Below are 22,668 nucleotides of genomic sequence, written 5' to 3' on the forward strand. Positions count from 1 at the left end.
AGTTCCCACGTTTTTTAATTTTAATAATACAAAAATGCTTAATATGCTTCCCCGTCCAGATGAAATTTAAGTTTTTATGGTACTATCTCTTTATGCCGTTCTTAGCTTTTAATGGAAGAAAAGGAAAAATATTATGGGCATGTTGTAGGCATTACTTTGGAGAAGATTAAATTTCCTCTTCTTCTTTATTTAAAAATAAATGCTTATTGTCTTTAAAATATATCAAGAAAAAATGTTAGTCTTGCCTTCATTACACTATTTTCAGAGTGGGCTTCTCAATTCCATTCAATTTCATAACAAGTTAACTTGATCATTGGCACTTTGAAGCTGTCCATCTGTTATGAGTTTTTAATAGTAGTTAAAATTTCTGTGCAATGAGAGTCTGTAGTCTAGGGGTGGATTGTGTTTACATTTCATATTAGTTGAGACATTAGTTTAATTTCAGATTAAGTGAGACAGACTCAGGTTGTGTGTTACCTTTTGTGGGCCGTTGCAGAATCTTTGAATGCTTTCCCAGATCTAAAACAATATTGCTTCCACATTTTGTTACTGAATGTGTAAATTGCCTGTCCTTCTTTACTTTAGTTATGAAATGTATTGTGGGTTATTTTTTTCCCTTTACAGACTTTCCATGGTATGAGAAGATAAAAACTGCGTTGCACGGCAAGTTTAAACTCCAGAAGTTTAGGTCTTTGCAACTTGAAACAGTAAATGCTGCAATGGCAGGGAAGGATATATTTCTTGTCATGCCTACAGGTGGTGGAAAGAGCCTTTGCTATCAGTTACCAGCTGTCTGTTCTGATGGTAAGGGAAGAAGAGGTCATATATAAGGAATTACATTTATTTTCTCCCTTTTATAGTTACTTGGAGAATGAATGCTGAATTGGTGAGTAGTATGGGGGGAAAAAAGAGCAAAGATATGAGAGAAAGTCTTTCCTTTACTCTCTTATTTTCTTCTCTCTGAAGATGTAAGAGAAGCTTTAAAATAGATGTGCCTTTTAGGTGTAATTGAGATTTAGATCATTTATCTAGCTTCCTTTCAATATGAAAGAACTTTTAAGGTTTGTCAATATTTTTTTTCTTCTTTTCCCTTTTAATTTAGTATAAACTCTAAATCATTGAAATATGAATGTCAGTTGTCTACTCTAAAGTTTTAATTCCAGATTATTAGAGACATTGCATATTTTTAGAACTAACTATTCAGTTTTATTTTGGTTGATTGGTTTTATTTTTCATAATAACCCATCAAATTACCTGGCAGCTTACTAATTTACATGACCAATACCTGTCATTGCTTAATTGTGTGGTAAATTAGCATTTCTTGACTTCGTGACACAGATGTGAATCCCAGCGTTCGTTGGTTTGTGTGTTAGTTCTTTTACACTGTTAGTTGCAACTTACTTATCTGTGTTTAACTTTCAAAGTACATGTCACAGGAAAGTAAGAAGTATGCCTGTGTGACACATTACTTACTAGCTATGGAGAGGAATCTGCTGCTGTGTACGAGGTTTAAGGTCAAGTTTGGCAGTTCCTGAAGAACAGGGCTGTTGCATTAATGAAAAATATTACAGGAGATATTTGTGACATCTGAACTGTTCAGTTTGCACAATGATTGATTATTACAGGTTTCACACTTGTGATATGTCCTTTGATATCACTTATGGAAGATCAGCTCATGGTTTTGGAAAAACTTGGTATTTCTGCAGCTTTATTAAATGCTTCAAGTAGTAAGGTATGTTCAACTGTCAAGTCTTCACAGTTTCTGTGTGCTGGCCTCTTGCCTCTGTGTATTGTTACATTGTTACATTTATTCAGTAACAGCTAATGCCATGTGGATAATGGCAATAAGTATTTTGCATTCTCCTTTTAATGACAAGAATTCATGTAAACCAGATCTTTCATGGAATGAAATAGATTTCATGGGGCTATTTAGAGGATGTGAAGTACCTTTGGCTGTTGTGGGTTTTTACTCAGTTTGGAGATTTAAGAGAGGAGGGAAGGCGACCAGCCTGGATGAGCAAAGAGCTCCTGAAGGAAGTGGGGGAGAAAAAGAGGGTGTATCGCCTCTGGAAGGAGGGGAAGGCTTCTCCTGATGTGTTTAAGGAGGTAGCCAGACTATGTAGGAGAAAAATTAGAGAGGCTAAGGCTCAGCTAGAACTTAGGCTGGCCACTTCTGTGAAAGTTAACAAAAAACACTTTTATAAATTTATCAACGCCAAAAGGAAGGGCAAGAAGAGCCTCCACTCCTTACTGGACCAGGAGGGGAACACTATAACTGATGATGAAGCAAAGGCAGAGGTCCTGAATGCCTTCTTCGCCTCAGTTTTCAACAGTAAGGAGGGAGGAGTTCAGGGCAAGTGGCCTCTTGAACTGGGGGATGGGGTCGGGGAGCAGTGTGTTCCCCTGGAAATTCATGAAGAATTAGTTCAGGACCTGCTGAGTCATCTGGACACCCACAAGTCCATGGGACCAGATGGGATCCATCCCAGGGTGCTGAGAGAGCTGGCAGCTGAGCTGGCCAAGCCACTCTCCATCATTTTCCAGCAGTTCTGGCTCACCAGAGAGGTCCCAGGAGACTGGAAAATGGCCAACGTGGTCCCCATCCACAAGAAGGGTGGGATGGAGGAACCTGGGAACTACAGACCTGTCAGCCTGACCTCAGTGCCAGGGAAACTGATGGAGCAGGTTCTCTTGGGGCCAATAACTGCGCACCTGAGGGATGGCAAAGAGCTCAGGTCCAGCCAGCATGGGTTTAGGAAGGGCAGATCCTGCCTTTCTAACCTGATCTCCTTCTATGATCAGGTGACCCGCTTGGTGGCTGTGGGGAGGCCTGTGGATGTGGTCTATCTGGACTTCAGCAAGGCCTTTGACACTGTCCCCCACAGCAAACTGCTGGCTAAGCTGTCAGCCCATGGCTTGGATGGCAACACTCTGTGCTGGGTTAGGAACTGGCTGGAGGGCCGGGCCCAGAGAGTGGTGGTGAATGGTGCCACATCCAGCTGGCAGCCAGTCACTAGTGGTGTCCCTCAGGGATCTGTGCTGGGCCCCATCCTCTTTAACATCTTCATAGATGATCTGGATGAGGGCATCGAGTCAGTCATCAGCAAGTTTGCAGATGACACTAAGCTGGAGGCAGATGTGACTGAGTTGGAAGGCAGAAGGGCTCTGCAGCGGGACCTTGACCGCCTGGACAGATGGGCAGAGTCCAATGGGATGGGGTTCAATAGCTCCAAGTGCAGGGTGCTGCACTTTGGCCACAACAACCCCATGCAGAGATACAGGCTGGGGTCGGAGTGGCTGGAGAGCAGCCAAACAGAGAGGGATCTGGGGGTACTGATTGATACCCGCCTGAACATGAGCCAGCAGTGTGCCCAGGTGGCCAAGAGAGCCAGTGGCATCCTGGCCTGCATCAGGAATGGTGTGGTCAGCAGGAGCAGGAAGGTCATTCTGCCTCTGTACTCTGCACTGGTCAGACCACACCTCGAGTACTGTGTTCAGTTCTGGGCCCCCCAGTTTAGGAAGGACACTGAGATGCTTGAGCGTGTCCAGAGAAGGGCGACGAGGCTGGGGAGAGGCCTCGAGCACAGCCCTACGAGGAGAGGCTGAGGGAGCTGCGGTTGTTTAGCCTGGAGAAGAGGAGGCTCAGGGGTGACCTTATTGCTGTCTACAACTACCTGAAGGGTGGTTGTGGCCAGGAGGAGGTTGCTCTCTTCTCTCAGGCAGCCAGCACCAGAACAAGAGGACACAGCCTCAGGCTGCGCCAGGGGAAATTTAGGCTGGAGGTGAGGAGAAAGTTCTTCACTGAGAGAGTCATTGGACACTGGAATGGGCTGCCCGGGGAGGTGGTGGAGTCGCCGTCCCTGGGGCAGTTCAAGGCAAGGTTGGATGTGGCACTTGGTGCCATGGTCTAGCCTTGGGCACTGTGGTAAAGGGTTGGACTTGATGATCTGTGAGGTCTCTTCCAACCTTGGTGATACTGTGATACTGTGATACTGTGAAGTGGGTAATTTTTGTCCATTAGTGACAAGTTGAGCTGTGAAGGCTTTTGCATTAAACTATCTATATTACTTTAGGATGGTAAGCTGTGATGGATCCAGAGGCCAAGAAACGATTTATTTCCCAGTCTGTTACTAGTGAATTGGTTTTCACAGTGAATTACATTTTCCTGACTACGAGAAGGTTGTGGTCATTAACCTGCACATGGTGCTGTGCAAGTTAAAAAGTTAGGGACTTGATGCAATGTGCCAAATTGGGAACTGTCTTTGAGAGAGAGTGCTTTGAAAACTCAGTATTAAAGACTATAATTGTGTGCCTTGGGGTACCATAGGCACGTTTGGTACATTATAATTTGTTGGGAAAATACTGATATTGTGTGATGAAGCAAAGACAGATACTTCTTTTTTTCAATGTTCTGTGACGGATTTTTCAAGTATTAAAATGAACATTTTACACATAATGATCTCCTACAAGAACTTATAGTAGTAGTAAATACTGTGTAACAGTTTATCAGTCTCTGTTAATTATCTTTATGAATTGTTAACAACGTTGTAAGAATCTTAGTGCTAAGCAACTTCAGTGAGCCCCTGATTTCTCCTTTTGTTTTGAACAGGAACATGTGAAGTGGGTTCATACCGAAATGCTAGACAGAAATTCACAGCTGAAGCTCATTTATGTGACCCCGGAGAAGATTGCAAAAAGCAAAATGTTCATGTCAAAGCTAGAGAAAGCTTACCAAGCAGGGTGTCTCGCTCGCATTGCTGTAGATGAGGTCCACTGCTGTAGTCAATGGGGCCATGACTTCAGGCCTGGTATGCTTATTAGAAATCCAGCTTACAATTATTCGGGCATCAATAAATCATGAGTTGGGCCTGAGATAAAGCTAGGTGCTTTCTTCATGTGTTAAGTAAATACTTGGTGTAAGGCAAATACCTGTGGTAGCTCAAGGACTTTAAAATTTTGTTCCCAAATTGCTATATCTTTCTCCAGAAGCTAAGCTCATGCAAATGAGGGTGATTGCAATGTAGATTTTGCAGTCACTGTTCTGAAAAAAAAATCCTAAATCAGTTTAATTTGAGCTTAATAAAACAAAAGTATTTGGTCATCTTTACTGCTACGTGAAAAAGTATCACTGTGTACACTGCTCCCTAACAGTCTGGGTGACAGAGATAAACATATCTTACAAATTTACAAAATCTTCTCAACTGCTTCTTAAGCATCTAAGTGAATGCCCTTGACTTGCAGGGAAATGAAGTGTGCTTTAGTTTACTAGCTTGTCAGTTGTAGAAGACTGTTGCTTGTCAGTTACGCTGGCTTTGGAAGAAAACCTGATTTGAATCATGACTGTGAAGGCAACCTTTGCAGTTTTGTTAAAAGTAGTGTCTGAGCAAAGAGCCGTGACAGTTAAACAGGCAGAGCAGAATACCTCTGGCTACATTTCCATGCTAAGGCAGCAGCGAGCCTTTAAAATCTTCCTTTAGTACAGTCTGGTCTGTGTACCCCAATTCCATGTTACTGCTTTATTAGCAGAGCTGCATTTACTGAACAACTGTTTGTGAAAACAAACTTGCAAAAGATCCTGAATATTGATTATTGCCATGCTACTTGTATTTTTCTAGCTTTTTAAGAACTTCTCTTTCAATATGTCTTGCCTTCTAAATTGTGGCTATTTCTGTAAAATTCAGTTAGAAGATACAGCATCTATTTTGATAAATAATTTCAATGTATTAATCAATTCTGTAGTAAATTGTTCAATTATAATGTTTATTGCAGTATTATCCCATTAAATGCTATCTACATTAATGTCTTCTAACTCTGGAGCTATAGTATGAGAAACCTTTTTCTTTCTGTGTTTTGTTTTCTTGCTTAGACTACAAATCTCTTGGTATCTTAAAAAGACAGTTTCCCAGTGCTCCCTTGATTGGATTGACAGCAACTGCCACAAATCACGTGTTAAAGGATGCTCAGAAAATTTTGCATGTTCAGAAGTGCATTACCTTTACTGCATCATTCAACCGGCCTAATCTTTACTATGAGGTATGTGTTGGTACCTGTTTATTTGACTGCACTGCATTCATGTTACATTCTGTAAGTTACAACTGATGAAATTTAGAGTAGATATTCAATTATACATTTTAATAATATTAGCTTTTCAGCTGAATGGTGGTGTTCTTATATGACTCCATCTTGCTGAACTTCTTGTCATCTGCAGGGAAACTTGGGTAGCTCTGTCTTTGTGAACAAGGTTTAGCAGGTAGGACTGTATACAAAAGTGAAGTACGTAACAGCTTCCAAATCATTGGAAAATATGACATATGATTACAGAAATTTGTGAATGGCTGTGTTGTCCTGTATTTTCAGTTTGACTACAGATTCTTTTTTTGTTCTTTATGGAAAGACTTGTGCAGTTCTTTTTCATTGGGCTCTTGAGGTGTAACTGGGCTACTCAAAAAGAATCTAGTAGTTCTGGTTAAATGGTAGAGTAGTTGTGTTTATTGTAGTGGAAGGAGGATTGTCTGACAGACTGTGTGCTCACTTGAACTCTCCAGCTTGTGTTTATTATATTTTTGAGGTTCGGTATAAGCCTTCAAATAATGAAGATTTCATTGAGGACATAGTTAAGCTCATTAATGGCAGATACAAAGGACTCTCAGGTAAAAAAAAAAAAGGCATGGTATTTTTAATAATGTGCAGTGTTAGAGATCCTGAAGTTTACAGGGAAATTCTACCTTCACCATACGTTAACATCCAGCATTAGAAGGAATAAAATTTAATAAGATCTCTATTTTGAATAATTATTCTTTTAATTCATCATGTTTGAATGCTTTCACAGTTTACTGTAATGTATTATACTTTAATATAATGGTGATGTATGCAGAACAACCTTCACATAGGTAATAATAATAGCACTTTTAAAGACTGTTAAGAAGGTATTTTTTTTGAGTCTTGTTTTAAGTCATATATATGTTAGTCGATACCTGTATATCAAGATAGGTACTGCCTGTAATACTTCCTGTTCATCTTTGATCGGAAGATTCATGTATTATCTAGTGCCCAAAATGGACGTGTGGTGGGTTGAACTGAATTTTTGTGATGAAAACAGCTATAAAAGCTGGACTTTGTGCATTCAGTAAATCATGCAATGCAAATAAAGGTTAGAGATGTATTGCAAAGGCAACAGAACACAATTTTCTGGAGCAGCAGTCAGGCCCTGCTAATGCTGTGGAACTTGGTGGTCTTGATGCACAGCTCCCAAGTACAGACAGTGTTAAGATGATCACAAATCCTGTGGCTTTGTATGTAATCCTTGATTTAGCTCAGACTGCCTAATGACAAAAAGCAGATTTATCTGAAACTTAAGGTGAGATATCATAAGGAACAGCAGCCCCTTAAATAAGCATTAATAACTGTTGTTCTCCTTGAACATTAATAGAATGCTTCCATGATCATGTAGAGTGACACCCATATTTTCTCTTAGCCACAAGTCAAAGTTGGTAATTGAAATTCCCTACATGGTTACCAATACTGCAGACTGAACAGACGCAAATATTATTTATTGGCATTTATTTGTTTACTTTTAAGCACTGGGGATTGTTTGTTTTTTTCAAAAGACACTATAATAAGGCATCTTTCACTTCTGTGCAGGAATTGTGTACTGTTTTTCTCAGAGGGATTCTGAGCAAGTTACTGTGAGTTTGCAGAAGCTGGGAATCAAGGCAGGGACTTACCATGCAAACATGGATGCTAAAAATAAGACCAAAGTTCATAAAGGATGGACAACAAATCAAATCCAGGTTAAGTAGATACTTCTCATAGATTCATAGAATGGTTAAAGTTGGGAGGGCCCTTAAAAGTCAGGTCCCAGCCCATCCGCCATGGGCAAGTCATGCTTTCCACTAAACCAGGTTGCTTGAGGCCTCCTCCAACCTGGCACTGAACACCTCCAGGGAGGAGTCATTCAGGACCTCGCTGGGCAACCTGTTCTAGTGTCTCACCACCACTGTAAAGAATTTCTTTGTAATATTCAAATCTCCCCTCCTCATAGACTTGTGTTCCATTTTGACCCTGTTTTGGTATCTTGATGGTTTCTTAATCTTTTTCTTCAGGTTGTAGTGGCAACTGTTGCTTTTGGAATGGGAATTGATAAACCTGATGTGAGGTTTGTAATTCATCATTCTATGAGCAAATCAATGGAGAACTACTACCAAGAGAGTGGTCGTGCAGGTATTGTAGAAAATGGCTTTTGTGAAGTCACCATTTACATCTGTTAAACCAATAAAGTTGTACTTCAATTTCAGCTATTTTTGCAAGGTGTCTTGTCTTGTTGACAAATTCCAAACTCATTCATGCCACTAATTCTGTAAAGAGGCCTTGAAACAAATAGAAATTACATTAATGATCTCAGGCTTCTGTGCTGCACTGTAACTGAGCATCAGTTAAGTTACTTGATTTTTGTGACATCTGTGGCTTAACAGAATAATTCCATAACATGACATTGATTTGATATTTGTTACAGAAACATGACAATTGGGATGTATGATTCACTCAGATTGTCCCTAGGTGATGTCTAATCACTGCATGAATTTCAGTGGCCATGTAAATAGAGGTAGTATGGGGCGTCTGGAGCAGAGAATTGTTGGTCAATGTGTAACACCACTAAGTAGCTGATATGGCTGAATAAAAGCGTTTTGTGATGGTTTGGGGTTATTTGACCTGTGTGGAGGAAAGCTTTTTAAGGACCTCAGGGGACAATGAATTCAGATTTTAACTATGACCATGTGATAGAAATTTGCCTTAATGCTGGCATAAGAAACACAACAGTGTTTGTGGGAATTTGCATCTGCTTGCATGAGACCTGGGTACTTACAGATAGCGTGGGAGATAACACGTGTGTAGAGGAGTGCTGTAGAGGTGCTGAAATAATTGTTTCACAATGTTTGTCAGCTTGGGATGACTAAAGTAAGCTTTTGTGTTTCTTTTTTTATAACTTGGTTTAAATGAGATTCTTCTGGGGAGGGATTAATTAAACACTGATGCTCATTTGCTTACACATATCTTAGGAAACCTTTCTTTTTCCCTTTGACTGCCCATTCAAGCGAAGTAGTTCCTTTCTCTTCTGTTAAACCTTTGACAAAGTTTAGGGGCTTTAGGCCTTTTCTGTTTCTGGATGTTGTAAACAGCAACACACACCCATCAGCAGGTCGTTGGGAGGGGTGGGCAATGGGAAGGAGAAGATGATATAATTTAAGCTACAGAAGGCACAACTGGTTTTAAACAGAATATTTTGTTAAATTATACTAAACTCTCTACATTTGTTTCCATTAGTACCTAATTAGGTATTTGAAGCTCATAGTGTCTTTTAATCAATATTTTGGCTTCAAAGTGTATTTGGCTAAGGTTTTCCAAAAAGTCTTAGGATGAGTTCTCACTGAATTTCAGTAGGACATTAATATTTTATTGTCAAAACCTTTGTTGCATAGTATTTTTCAGTTTGCTTGCTTCTGTACTTGTAGAAGGCTGTTCTAAATATGTTTTGTTTCTAGGCTGCATGCTATTGGCTTAAATCAGTGGTTGATTCTCTGTTACAGTAAGGTACTCTCTATATAGGGGCTGCGAAAGTCCATGTAGATAAGAGTGAGATTTGTACCAGAAAATGCTCTGCTTGAAATCTTTTTTTTTTTTCCTTCTTTTTTTGTTCATTTTAATGCATTACAGGTAGAGATGACCAAAAAGCTGACTGCATTTTGTATTATGGTTTCGGAGATATATTCAGAATCAGCTCAATGGTAGTGATGGAAAATGTCGGGCAAAAGAAGCTGTATGATATGGTGTCTTACTGCCAGAATATGAACAAGTAAGTTACTATAGTGGCTTATTGCTTAGTTTTTAAATGGTTACTTTTGTAGATTGTTTGGTTAAGGGAGTGATTTTTTTTTTTCAAATGCAATACTCTACAAGACAACACTGAAACAAAGTCACCCAGCATACAATAGAAACTCTGCTGGTGGAACAGTCAAGTTGGTAGTCGGTTTTGTGTACTCCTGGACACAATTGAATGTTGGTGTGCTGCTTGTTTGTCAGTATGAAGTTCTGTGTTGAGGTGAAATACCAACAAAACACTGTTTGTATTTCAAATCCTATTCAGAGCAAATCTGGAATGCTTTTGTTTTTCCTCTGAGGTACCAGTGTTTAATGGCTGTACAGGCATCCACAAGTGTTTAATGCTTCATCTGCTGCGCTTAGCTATTCCAAACGCTTCATGAAAGAGATCAAGTTGTGGACAACTTATGCATTCAGTAAAGCTTTTTTTAACCTCAGTCTAAGAATTAGTTCATGTTTTTATGATTTTTTGAATTGGAGAAGGGTAGATTTAGATTAGACATTAAGAAGAAATTCTTCACTGTGAGAATGGTGACATTCTAGAGTGGATTAGCAGTGGTGTGGTTAGTAAGACAAGAGAGGTTCTTCTCCCCCCTCTACTCTGCCCTGCTGAGGCCACATCTGGAGTATTGTGTCCAGTTCTGGGCCATTCAATTGCAGAAGGACCTCAGGAAACTGCTTGAGAGATTCCAGTGCAGAGCCACCAAGATGATGAAAGAAGCGAAACATCTCCCTTGTGAGGAAAAGCTGAGGGAGCTGAGTCTCTTCAGTTTGGAGAAGAAGAGACTGAGGCATGACCTCATTCATGTTTATAAGGATGTGTCAGGAGGACAGAGCCAGGCTCTTTGCAGTGATGTCCAGTGATAGGACAAGGAGTGTAAGCTGGAGCAGAGGAGGTTCTAAGGAAACATGAAGAACATTTTTTTCAGTGTGAGGGTGACAGAGCCCTGGAGCAAGCTGCCCAGAGAGGTCATGAAGTCTCCTCTGGAGACATTTTAAAACCCTCCTGGGTGCCTTCTTGTGTGACCTACTGATCCTGCTTTGGCAGGGGAGTTGGACTGGATGATCTTTCAAGACCCCTTCCAACCACTAACATGGAACAGGATGCCCAGGAAGGTGGTAGAAGCCCCATCCCTGGAGACATTCAAGGTCAGGCTTGATGGGGCTCTGAGCAACCTGCTCAAGTTGAGGATTTCCCTGCTTAGTGCGGGGAGGTTGGATTAGATTACCTTGAGAGGTCCCTTCCAAGGAAGTGCATTCTGTGATTCTTCCTATTGAAACTGCAGGGTTTTGTTGCTTTTCTGCTTTAACCAAACTGTTCCTCTATCAGCAAAGCTGACAGAGATTGCTGTGGAACAATACTTGTTTCCTGATTTTTTTTTTTCTGAGCTGTTTCTTGTTTTGAGACCAGAGCTGACCCAAGGGACCTTCTTTTTGCCCCTTTCATGATATTTAACACAACTGTATCCACTAATGATCTATAGTCTCTTTGCTTTTTCAGATGTCGACGGGTCCTCATAGCTCATCATTTTGATGAAGTGTGGGACTCTGCTAACTGCAACAGAATGTGTGATAACTGCTGTACAGAGAACTGTAAGTACATGGTTTTATAAGCAAGGACAGAGAACATGCAGAAGGTTGGCTTAAAGAGATAACTTGCTCTGGACAAACTATGAGCAGCTTTTGTAGAGTCTGCTTATATTATTATCTGTTTCCCAGGTACACATTTTCTATGAATGCAGTTTTCAGTGGCTTAGTGTTGCCAAGTTCAGGATGTTTAGCAGGATACTTCCCCAGGCTTTTTGCCTGAGGCCAAACGCTTCATCTTTTTAGGCTCATTCACTTTCCAAACATGAAGGTGGGGCAAGGGAGAGGTTGTTCACCTGTTTTAAAAAGGTATATGTTGGATTTTGCTTCAGGATTTCTTTGGATGTGAAAGCTTATTGTAAAGAAGCCTCTTGCTATCTGCATGCCAGACTGTTCACATCTAGGCCCTTGCACATGGCCTCTTGCAACTTGCTTGGTAAAGTATCTGAGGATTTGAGTGCTGCATGCTTGTAGGACATCCCTCTGTCAGGACTGTGTGTGACAGCTGTGTAGAACAACTGAGCATGCCAGCTGAGGATTTTGCTGTGTGTTAGCCCTAACAGCACAATGTCTGTAGAGTGTATGCTCTTCCTTTGGAAAAATGGGCCAGTTGTAGAGGGAGCTGAGGAAATGAGCTGAAACAAGACCTGCTGCATGGTAAAGGATGATGTTCTCAGTAGAATGTGGTTCTGGGACATAATTTTTTCTTCTGCTTTCCCACAAACATCCTGAGCAGTTTTGGGTAGCTAACTTAAGCCACACTTTGATTAGTGATTATTGCCTGCTTTAACTGCAATTTTTGGTACCCATCCAGAAAGCTCTAACTCTAAAGATGCAGAGAGTATCTGCACTTACTAAGTGAGAGTTGTGGCTTGAACAAAGGACACAACCATAAAAAGCCTTGAAAGCTCTGAAAAGAACACTGAGAAAAAGTTGGGCTTGGACATCTCTACCTGGATACACGAGAACACCTCAAATTTCTTTTGAAAACCAGAATAACTCCTGTAATATATTACAGGAAATTAGGAAAAACTGTCTGCAGAGCTGTTTTTACAACTAGACTTGGTTTCCCTGTACATTTTTGGGGGTGAGAGGAAGTAGACAGAACAAAGATATTTAACTTCTAATTTGTATAATGAAATTAATGCCTTTTTTTCCATCTCATTTGGTCTGTGTTTTAAGAGAAGAAATGCCTTGCTTGTGTTCTTCGGTTTTTCTTTGCTCTTCAGTCTTTCCATAGTAAACTATGGAGACTGTTTACCAAGGCCTGTAGTGATAGGGTAAGGGGTGATGGTTTCAAACTAGAGAAGAGTAAATTTAGATGTTAGGAGCAAGTTCTGCACCATGAGGGTAGTGGAACACTGGAACAGGTTGCCCATGGAGGTATTTGGGGCCCCATCCCTGGTGAGGCTCAACAGGACTCTGGGCAGCCTGATCTAGTGGAGGATGCCCCTGCTGACTGTAAGGGAGTTAGACTATATTATCTTTGGTGATCCCTTCCAGCCCAAACCATTGTATGATTCTAATGTGTATCTGAACATTATCTGAATCACTATAAATAACTTGCTGTTGAAATATTACTTCATGTCTATTGGTAGCATGTGAGAAAATGGATATAACAGGACACTGCAGGGATCTCATTAAGATACTTGAGCAAGCTGAAAACATGAATGAGAAACTTACCCCGCTGAAATTAATCGATGCATGGTCTGGGAGAGGTGTAACAAAACTCAGAGTGGCTGAAGTTACTCCACCAAGGCACCCTCGGGAGGAACTGGAGAGAATTGTCACCCATTTACTGCTGCAGCAGTATCTGAAGTATGTAAGATGACTCCTTTATATTTTTTAACATCTTGTAGTTACTTTACTCTTGGGTTACTTCTGTGTAGTGTTAATGGATACATTCTGCAGTCTCCTTTTAGTATCTATTTCAGATCCACTTTTGAAGATTTTTTCAGATGTGTTAATACTATTTTATTTCTACTAGAATGTTTAAACAGAATTCAGAGGAACGCTGGAAGTGCTTCATATCTTGCAATTTTAAAAAGTTGGGATTTCAGAAAGCATTCTGAAAATAGCAACAGTGCTGCTCTCATGACCTGGCTGCCTGTGCAGCATGTGTTCTGGCTTTCCTTGAGCAACCTGTTCTAGTGGAAGGTGTCCCTGCCCACATCAGGGGGGTTGGAATTAAATGATCTTTAAAGGTGCCTTCCAACCTAAACCGTTCTGTGACTCTATGAGTGCATTAAGTGTCGACCAGAACCCTTCTATATTAAATATCCATTTGAATAGGTAAGCTGAATCAAGCTGCTATTTGGAACACACATCAAAAGGGTTAATGTGTCCCATTTTTCCCCTGCATGATCTAGCCTGTCTTCATCTCCAGCCTTCCCTTATAAGACTGATTTGATTTATGCAGGGAAGACTTCAGCTTCACGGCATTTGCTACAATATCCTACCTTAAGATAGGACCAAAGGCAAGTCTACTGAAAAACGAGGCACATGTTGTGACTATAGAAGGGATAACAAAGAAGAAAAGTGTTTACAAGGTATTTATCTCTGTCCTGGCTTGTAGCTGTCTTTTCTATCCTAGTTTAATAGCTTGATACCTGCTCAGTGTGTTTTTTTATAGTAATGCAATCAACAGGATTTAAAACAGACCTCAGAAGTGTCTTCATTCTTGGGTAGGAACACCAAAAAAGAACTTAGAATTTTATTAGAATTGTTTTTATTTTACAGGACAAACCATCTCAGTCTTCAAATTCAAGTGCTCAGACTGTTTCAAAGACTACTCAGGATTCAGAGGTGAAAAAGTCAGAGAAACATAAACAGCTTAACTGTGGTTCTGACATAAAAGCAAAGAAGATGAAGCAGGTGGAGATGACTAAACAGTAGTGCTTGACTGAGCTTCACAGACTGCATTTAGGATCTAATCATGTTTGCTTCTCTGTGGATAATGCAAGATGTAAGTTCAGTTTGTGTTTTAGTAATGTTACTTCTTGTGCATTTTTAAAAATGAAAAGCAAATAACGAAGTAAGTGTTGTTAAAACTCTCAGGCCTACAGCAGTCTAACAGTCGAGGAAGCAAGGTTTCATATCAAATAGCTTTTGTGTATCTTAGGATACAGCAATGGCTACAAAGTGTCAATAACTACCCTGCTGTCTTTTTTAACTCTGGAAGCAGTAGTGTATACCAACACTATTGCAGGCTGGAAGAGACTTACAGATCATCTAGTCCAGCCTCCTGCTCCAAGGAGCCCAAATAAAATCAGAGTACTCAGTGCTGTCAGGTAATTTTTGGCCATTCCCAAAGATGGAGATTCCACAGCCCCTCTTAGCACCTGTTGCAGTGTTTCACTATCTTCATGAGTGAAAAAAAGAGAAAAGGACATTTATTAGAGCTAATTTTTATTTCTTGTGTTGCAACTTGCCTGTTGCCTTTTGTCCTGCCAGTGTGCTCTTCTGAGAAGGATCTGGCTGCATTGCAGCTCTGCTTGGCCATTAGGTAGCTGAAGACAATCACAGAGTCACAACTGTCACTTCTAGCCCTTGCCTTTCTTCTCTTTTAATGTGAAATAAATTCAGTTCTCTGGTGTTTCTCTCCAGGTCCCTGCTTCTTCTCTCAGAGTACCTAGGCAGCCCTCTGATAGACTCAAACCAGTGTAACAGTGTGTTTCTCTTCCTGGGAAGTACAGAATGTCACCCAATACTCCAGCTGTCATCTCACAAGTGCTGAATACCCAGAAAGAGTTTTTATGCCGCATTGCTGGTTCTGCTTTTGCATTACAGCCTACTCTGCAGTTTTTGCATGTGCTGCAAAGGCACACTGCTGACTCACTTTAGCTTGTTATCTCCTGGAAACCTGGCTCCTTTTCTGCAAAGCTACTTTCTAAAGCAGTCTGGTCCCAGCCTGTGTGGTATTAGTCCACTCCAGGTGCAGGACTTCCCTCTTGCCTTTAACTTAAGAGGTGCCTGTCAGACCATATGTTCTGCCTATCTAGGTCCCTCTGAAGAGCAGCCCTGCCCTGCAGTGTGTCAACAGGTTTCCCAGCCTTGGTGTCATCTGCAGACTGGCTGGAGCACACTCTGTCCTTGTACCTAGACTGTAAGTGAAAACCCTAAATTGTACATGTCCCAATATTGATCTGGGAGCATTGCCGAAAGTAAATGGCCACCAGCTGGATTTTGCACCACAGATCCTAATTCTTTGAAGCAGGTGGTGTGGATGACTTTCTGCCTAAGCTGTTGTATATTTATCCAGTCTGTATCTCACTGTTATTTGTTAATTGAAAGGAAACTATGGGAGATAATGTCAAAAGCCTTCTAGAATCCAGTGGTACCTTCTTTATTTATACACCAGCTTGTCCCAGTCTTCTTGATCAGGTATGCTTTTACTTCTGCTAGATCTATCTGTCTATTCCCAGTCACCTCCATGTCTGAAAATGTCTTCTGGGAGTATTTGCCTCTTAAGTTTTCTGTGGGTTATGGTGAAGCTGACTGGTATGTGACTTGTTAGACCCTTCTCTTTGAAGACAAATGAGATATTTGCCTTTTCCCAGTCATCAGGAACCTCCCTCCAGCCTCCTAAGCCCTCTTAGAAGTTATAGCAATCTTGCAGTGACCTCTGCTAGCTTCCTCAGTGCAGCCTGGCCTGTGCAGTGACTCTCTGTCTGGCCACTTGGCTGATCTGTAACTTCCACCTTCCTCTAGTTCTTTAATCCTATGGACTGTTAGTAGGCCTAGGGAAATCAGGTCTCAGGACAAACTTTACTGGTGAAAATGAGTCATAAAATAGGAGTCCCTTGAGCTTTCCCATGTCCTGTCACTAGTTCCCCTACCCCTCTGACCCATGGGACCATACTTTCCTTACCTTTTCTTTTACTGCTGACATACTTAGAGAAGCTTCTTAACTGCTTTTCATATTCTCTGCTAGTTCCACCTAACTCCCTCCCTACATGCTCAGGCAATGTCTCTGTTCTGGGTACCTTGTACCTCTTGCCTTCTTTTTGTGTTTGAGCTAGCTCAGCTCACTTTTCACCTCTGCTGGGTGGCAGAACCTTTCACACATAAGGATTGACTGGTGTTTTAAGGAGGTTGTGGTTTAGAAATCAATCAACCAATTTTGGGAGTTGGAATTAGACTGAAACTCATCTTTGCTGTCTTTGTGTTTTTGTGGGAGTTTGTTTGTTTGTTTTTTCTAAAAAGGCATAAAATTTATATTTGAAGTTGAATGTTGTCAGAACCTGAGACTGAATTTGGGAAGCCTAGGTGCAAAGGGAGGGGTGATAAAAAGAATGCTTGAGCTGTTACCTTGATGAGTTTGGAAAAACATGTGCTGAAATCCTAGTGTTGGTAACCAACAGAGCCTTTGCTGCTACTGTGAACATGTTGCTTTCAATTCTTCTTGTGTTTGGCCAGAGCTGGGAGCAGAACAGCTAGGTTAAGGGAAAAGGCCTGAAGAGCAGCTCTGCTCACACTTCAGTTTCTGAGCACAAAAGTTGCTGGGCTTTGATTTTATTTACACTTAACCTTTAAACAGTGATTAAATCCAGAAATGCAGATGTTTTGGTTGTGCTATTTATTAAAAAGAACTTTTGAGCCATGTGAAAGTTAACAAGTAAGAGCAAGTATTGCTTTCCCTGCCCCTCAGACTTCTGGAATTCCCAATAACTTCTTCAAAACTAGAAGATGGTTTATATTGATCCTCCTATTCCAAGAGTTTAAAATTATGTTGGATTAAAGTCAGTAACCAGGAAATTACCCTTACTCAAATTCCTCTGAGACTGATCTCAATCTAGAACCATCTGACCTCCCCTCTCTCACATGGACTTCAAGAAATTGATAGAATATCTTTGCCATCTTAACATTTAACTAATTACAGAAAAGCTTGGTGATATGGAAAGTATCATTTTCATACAGTAAGCAGACTTGAGGAAAGTGCAACCATGTGGCTTGGCACTGCTCCACATTCAGACAACAGCATAATCACTGAACTGCCTGTGTGGGAAGGGACATTGAAAATCTGGTCCAACCTCTATGGGAAAAGGATCTTAGATGGGATTATAAGAACTCTTGTGCAGATGTGTCTTGGAGGCCTCCTATGATGAGAACTCTGCCATAGCCCTGCAGCAATTGTACTAGTGGCTGATTGTTGTCACTGTGAACTATATTAGGTGGAAATACACAGCAGCCTGCTCCATATGCTCCAGCCAGCTGACATCAACCAGTGCTGTTGTGTTTGCCTTTCCTTGGAGTGCACTGCACCTGGGTCCTGCTGGAGATCTGATAGGATGAAGCAGTGCAGCTCCACTGCAATGTCTAAACACCTAGAGTGACAAGCTGTAAAAAAGCTGTTCTCAACTGTGATGGTTTGGGTGTTACCAGTTCCTCCCCCATTTTGGAAATCACTCAGACTAGACTCAGCAGCTCTGGAAATTGAATGAAGCTTTATATATAGAGCTTAGCACAATATACAAGCAGATATTTACAATATATACAGTTATATACAGAAATATACAAGTTAAAAGATAATACAGAAACACAACACCCCTCCCAGAAACCCAGGAGGGGCTCACAACTGCCCTTCCACCTTCTCTCACCCCTCCCCCTCTCTACCTTACCCCAGATGTTGCCTTGTGCCCAGGGAAGATAGGAGGGTCAGCCAGAGGGGTTAAGAAGCAGGTGGATTAGTCACAAAGATGGCAGGTTAGATTAGAGGGAGAGAGAAGTTCAGCCCAAAGCCCAGACAGCGACTCTGTGTTATCTATGGATTCTTGTTCTTACACATTTCAGCAAGTCTATCAGTGAAGTAGACATCACCACTGTTTCCCATTCATAGCCTGTAATCTATTTCTTCTCACCAAAACATTCTAGCTAGCTTCAGAGTAGCACAATCCACCCCTATTTCACTCAGTATTGCTGAGAAATCTTCTGTCTAATCTAAACCAATATTTACACTAATGAATATTACAAGTTCAGTTCACACTTCATTGTGGCTATCTCAGATGTAGGTGATTCAAAAGCTCAGAAAACAGCAGTTTGTCTCCTCACAGATGAGATGAGAACAGGGACTCCCTGGTGACACTGGGTTCATGCTCTCATACTGTAGATTCTCTCGTAGATTCTTTCATTGGATGCCAATAGTATTTAGAACAGAAAACTCCTAACAGCTTGTAATATACACTGAATTTAAACTCTCTCAGCTAAGGTTAGATTTCTCTGTGGCACACACTGGATTTCACCATTCTCCTGCATTACCCAGTAGGTGTGACCAGGACCTTCAGCAGACACCACCCCTCGGACAGGTTTCCCTTTGCCCGAAGGAGAAAATTCCCAAACAGTTTTCCCTAACAGATTCTTTTCATGTACAACAGGAACTTTATCACCGTCTGCTGTTTGGAGCAGATCTGATTGTTCAGGGCTCGCGCTGGAATCGGGCTGTAATTGGCTGTGGTCTTCACGCCTAGGAAGTGGTAACTCTGCTCCTTGTCTAGCAAGGGTATAAATATTAGGGTTTCCGCTCCTGGGGTTCCCGCCTTGGAGTTCATTCCCACCTCAGAGATCGTGCCTGCCTGAGACTTCTCCCCGCCCGCGCCTGGCCTGGATAAAGAGCCCAGTGTTCTGAAGGACTGCTTCACCCATCAACACCTTTTGTGTAGACCTTAAAAACCCTTAACGACTCTTCTGCTGCTTCTGAAAGAGAACCCGAGAAGACGAGCAGCAGTCCACCCTTTCAGCCAACCTGACCGTGAGTTTATTTTGGCTCAGCTTTATTATTAAGAAAACACCATTCATTTAATAGCTAAAGCCTTTTCCAACTTCTGACTTTCAAAATAGTCAAATTATCTATGGTATCCTGTAGATTTTCCCAAGCTGAATCTGGTAATGAAAACTCAATTAATTTCTGTATATAGTTTTGGGGGCGGGTTTTTGGGAAAATAAAATAACTCTATTTTTGTATAAAAATTCCTGACTCAGGCACATTAATTCCCTGCCTCCACAACAAGGGCCTACTCTGTTTACTGAACCTCTACTATTTACCAACCAGGTAGCTTGTGCTAAATGTTTGTCCCAGTTTTTCAGAGTTCCACCCCCCATGGCTTTTAGGGTGGTTTTCAGCAAACCGTTGTAGCGCTCAATCTTCCCTGAAGCTGGTGCATAGTAGGGTATGTGATAGATCCATTCAATACCATGCTCTTTGGCCCAGTTTTTTACAAGATTGTTCTTGAAATGAGTGCCATTGTCTGACTCAATTCTCTCTGGAGTTCCATGTCTCCACATGATCTGTCTTTCCAAACCAAGAATGGTGTTACGTGCAGTAGCATGTGGAACTGGATAGGTTTCCAGTCATCCAGTGCTGGCCTCTACCATTGTCAGCACATACTGCTTGCCAGAACGAGATCGAGGTAAAGTGATGTAGTCAATCTGCCAGGCTTCACCATACTTGTACTTTGACCATTGCTCACCATACCATAAGGGCTTCATTCGCTTAGCCTGCTTAATAGCAGCACAAATGTCACAGTCATAGATTACTTGGGTGATAGCGTCCATGGGTAAGTTAATTGACCTATCACGTGCCCAGCAGTAGGTTGCATCTCTGCCTTGATGTCCAGATGAGGCATGGGCCCACCGAGCTAAGAAGAGCTCACCTCGGTGTTTCCAATCAAGGTCAAGATCAGAGTTTGTACCAACTTGAGAAATTCTAGCAGCTTCATCTGCCTGATCGTTGTGTTGGTGTTCCTCAGTAGCTCTGCTCTTAGGATGTGGACGTGCTGGAGCGTGTCCAGAGAAGGGCCATTGGGTTGATCAGAGGGCTGGAGCACCTCTCCTATGATGACAGGCTTAAAGAGTTGGGGCTGTTCAGTCTGGAGAAGAAGAGGCTCCAAGGTGCCCTTTTTGTGGCCTCTCAGTATCTGAAGGGGGCCTACGAAAAAGCTGGGGAGGGACTTTTCAGGGTATCAGGGAGTGACAGGACTAGGAGGAATACAGCGAAGCTGGAGATGGGTAGGTTCAGGCTGGACGTGAGGAGGAAGTTCTTCAGCATGAGAATGGTGAGAGCCTGGAAAGGGTTGCCCAGGGAGGTTGTTGAGGCCCTGTTCTTGGAGGTATCACAGTATCACCAAGGTTGGAAGAGACCTCCTAGATCAAGTCCAAATCTTTACCACAGAGCTCAAGGCTAGACCATGGCACCAAGTGCCACATCCAACCTTGCCTTGAACAGCTCCAGGGACGGCGACTCCACCACCTCCCCGGGCAGCCCATTCCAGTGTCCAATGACTCTCTCAGTGAAGAACTTTCTCCTCACCTCCAGCCTAAATTTCCCCTGGTGTAGCTTGAGGCTGTGTCCTCTTGTTCTGGTGCTGGCTGCCTGAGAGAAGAGAGCAACCTCCTTCTGGCTACAGCCACCCCTCAGGTAGTTGTAGACAGCAACAAGGTCTCCCCTGAGCCTCCTCTTCTCCAGGCTAACCAATCCCAGCTCTCTCAGCCTCTCCTCGTATGGCTTGTGCTCAAGGTGTTTAAGGCCAGGCTGGATGGGGCTCCAGCCAGCCTGATCTAGGGTAGGATGTCCCTGGGCATGGCAGGGGGGTTTGAACTAGATGATCCTTGTGGTTCCTTCCAACCCTGACTGATTCTATGATTCTATGTGTGCGTCTACGTGCCGCACCTTCACTGGAATTCTCTCCAGCCATGCATCAATGTCCTGCCATAGATCAGCACACCAGGCTTTCCTCTGCCAACCATTCTTCCAGTCCTTTAGCTAACCCCATAGAGCATTGGCTACCATCCATGAGTCGGTGTAGAGGCCAATTCTCACGTTCAGCCACATCAAAAGCAAACTGGGCAGCTTTTACCTCAGCGAATTGACTGGATTCACCTTCTCCATCTCTTGCTTCAGTAAGTCGCCTGGTAGGACTCCAGACTGCTGACTTCCATCTTCATTTGTTCCCAACAAGATGACAGGAACCATCTGTGAACAAAGCATAGTTCTTTTCCTGATCAGAGAGATCACCATAGGGAGGAACTTCTTCAGCATGGGTTATTTTCTCCTCTGGAGGTTTGGTACAGTCTGTGCCTTCCGGCCAGTTGGTGATCACCTCCACCAGACCAGGTCAATTGAAATTACCCATTTGTGCTCATTGGGTTAGCAAAGCCATCCACTTAGACCAGGTTGCATCTGTGGCATGATGTGGTGAACATCCAGTTTAGAACTGGCAATTTAGGAGCTAAAAGCAATTGTGGCTCAGTTCCAATCACTTCAGAAGCTGCTTTCACTCCTTCATAGGCTGCTAGTATCTCTTCCTTTGTTGGGGTGTAATTTGCCTCTGAACCTCTGTAGCTGTGACCCCAGAAACCAAGTGGACAACCACGTGTCTCATTTGGAGCTCTCTGCCAAAGACTCCAAGTTGGACATTGTCACCGGCAGCCGTGTACAGAATGTTCTTAATGTCCGGACCAGATCTCACAGGTCCCAAGCCCACTGCATGGACTACTTCTCGCTTAATTTGATCAAAGGCTGCTTGTTGTTCAGGTCCCCACTCGAAATTGTTTCTCTTATGAGTCACATCGTGCAGAGGTTTGACAATCAGACTGAAACCAGGAATGTGTAGTCTCCAAAATCCCACTGCACCCAAGAAAGAGAGCGTGTCCTTCTTACTGGTGGGAACTGCCATGGTGGAGACTTTGTTGATCACATCCTGAGGAATGTAACGGCGACCATCCTGCCACTGCACTCCCAGAAACTGAATTTCTCTGGCAGGTCCTTTGACCTTGTCTCTCTAAATGGCAAAACCTGCTTGCAACAGAATGTCAATGATTCTGTTACCTTTCTCGAAGACTTCCTCAGCAGTTTGGCCCCACACAATGATGTCGTCGATGTACTGGATGTGCTCTGGAGCTTTACCTTTCTCCAGTGCATTGTGGGTGACTGAGTGACAGATGGTTGAGCTGTGTTTCCACCCCTGAGGCAAACAGTTGAGCTGGTACTGGATTCCTCTCAAACTAGCACATCAACTAAGCAATTAAAGCCAGGATGAGATGTCAAAGATTTTGTGTTCTGTACTAAGCTGGGGAGAAAATACATTTATTTCAGAAATAATCTTACCAAAAGTCCCAAAATAGATACAGCATTCATCTTACATTTGCAGGTCCCATTCCAGGTAAGGAGAGTTCTGAATGTCCTGTCCTAAAGGTAGCCCCTGTTAATCT

General features: G+C 42.2%; 1 protein-coding gene across 7 annotated transcripts in view; it reads left to right on the forward strand.

The window, feature by feature from the left end:
* RECQL (RecQ like helicase) overlaps window positions 1-22,668 on the forward strand; it is a 34,855-nt gene that overhangs the window by 9,825 nt on the left and 2,362 nt on the right. For 3 of the 7 annotated variants that reach the window (XM_064155989.1, XM_064155991.1, XM_064155990.1), the window contains exons 4-15: window positions 625-804; window positions 1,626-1,732; window positions 4,610-4,808; window positions 5,867-6,033; window positions 6,569-6,650; window positions 7,642-7,790; window positions 8,103-8,220; window positions 9,712-9,850; window positions 11,378-11,469; window positions 13,062-13,281; window positions 13,883-14,012; window positions 14,203-19,428. In XM_064155989.1, coding sequence (XP_064012059.1) covers window positions 625-804; window positions 1,626-1,732; window positions 4,610-4,808; window positions 5,867-6,033; window positions 6,569-6,650; window positions 7,642-7,790; window positions 8,103-8,220; window positions 9,712-9,850; window positions 11,378-11,469; window positions 13,062-13,281; window positions 13,883-14,012; window positions 14,203-14,358 — 1,739 coding nt within the window. In that variant the 3' untranslated portion in view covers window positions 14,359-19,428. Of the gene's footprint in view, window positions 1-624; window positions 805-1,625; window positions 1,733-4,609; window positions 4,809-5,866; window positions 6,034-6,568; window positions 6,651-7,641; window positions 7,791-8,102; window positions 8,221-9,711; window positions 9,851-11,377; window positions 11,470-13,061; window positions 13,282-13,882; window positions 14,013-14,202; window positions 19,429-22,668 lie in introns of those variants that run through there. The other 4 variants (XR_010305059.1, XR_010305061.1, XR_010305060.1 and 1 more) reach the window with 4 other exon arrangements.

The sequence above is a fragment of the Pogoniulus pusillus genome, chromosome 15, assembly GCF_015220805.1.
Source record: "Pogoniulus pusillus isolate bPogPus1 chromosome 15, bPogPus1.pri, whole genome shotgun sequence".
Lineage (NCBI taxonomy): Eukaryota > Metazoa > Chordata > Aves > Piciformes > Lybiidae > Pogoniulus > Pogoniulus pusillus.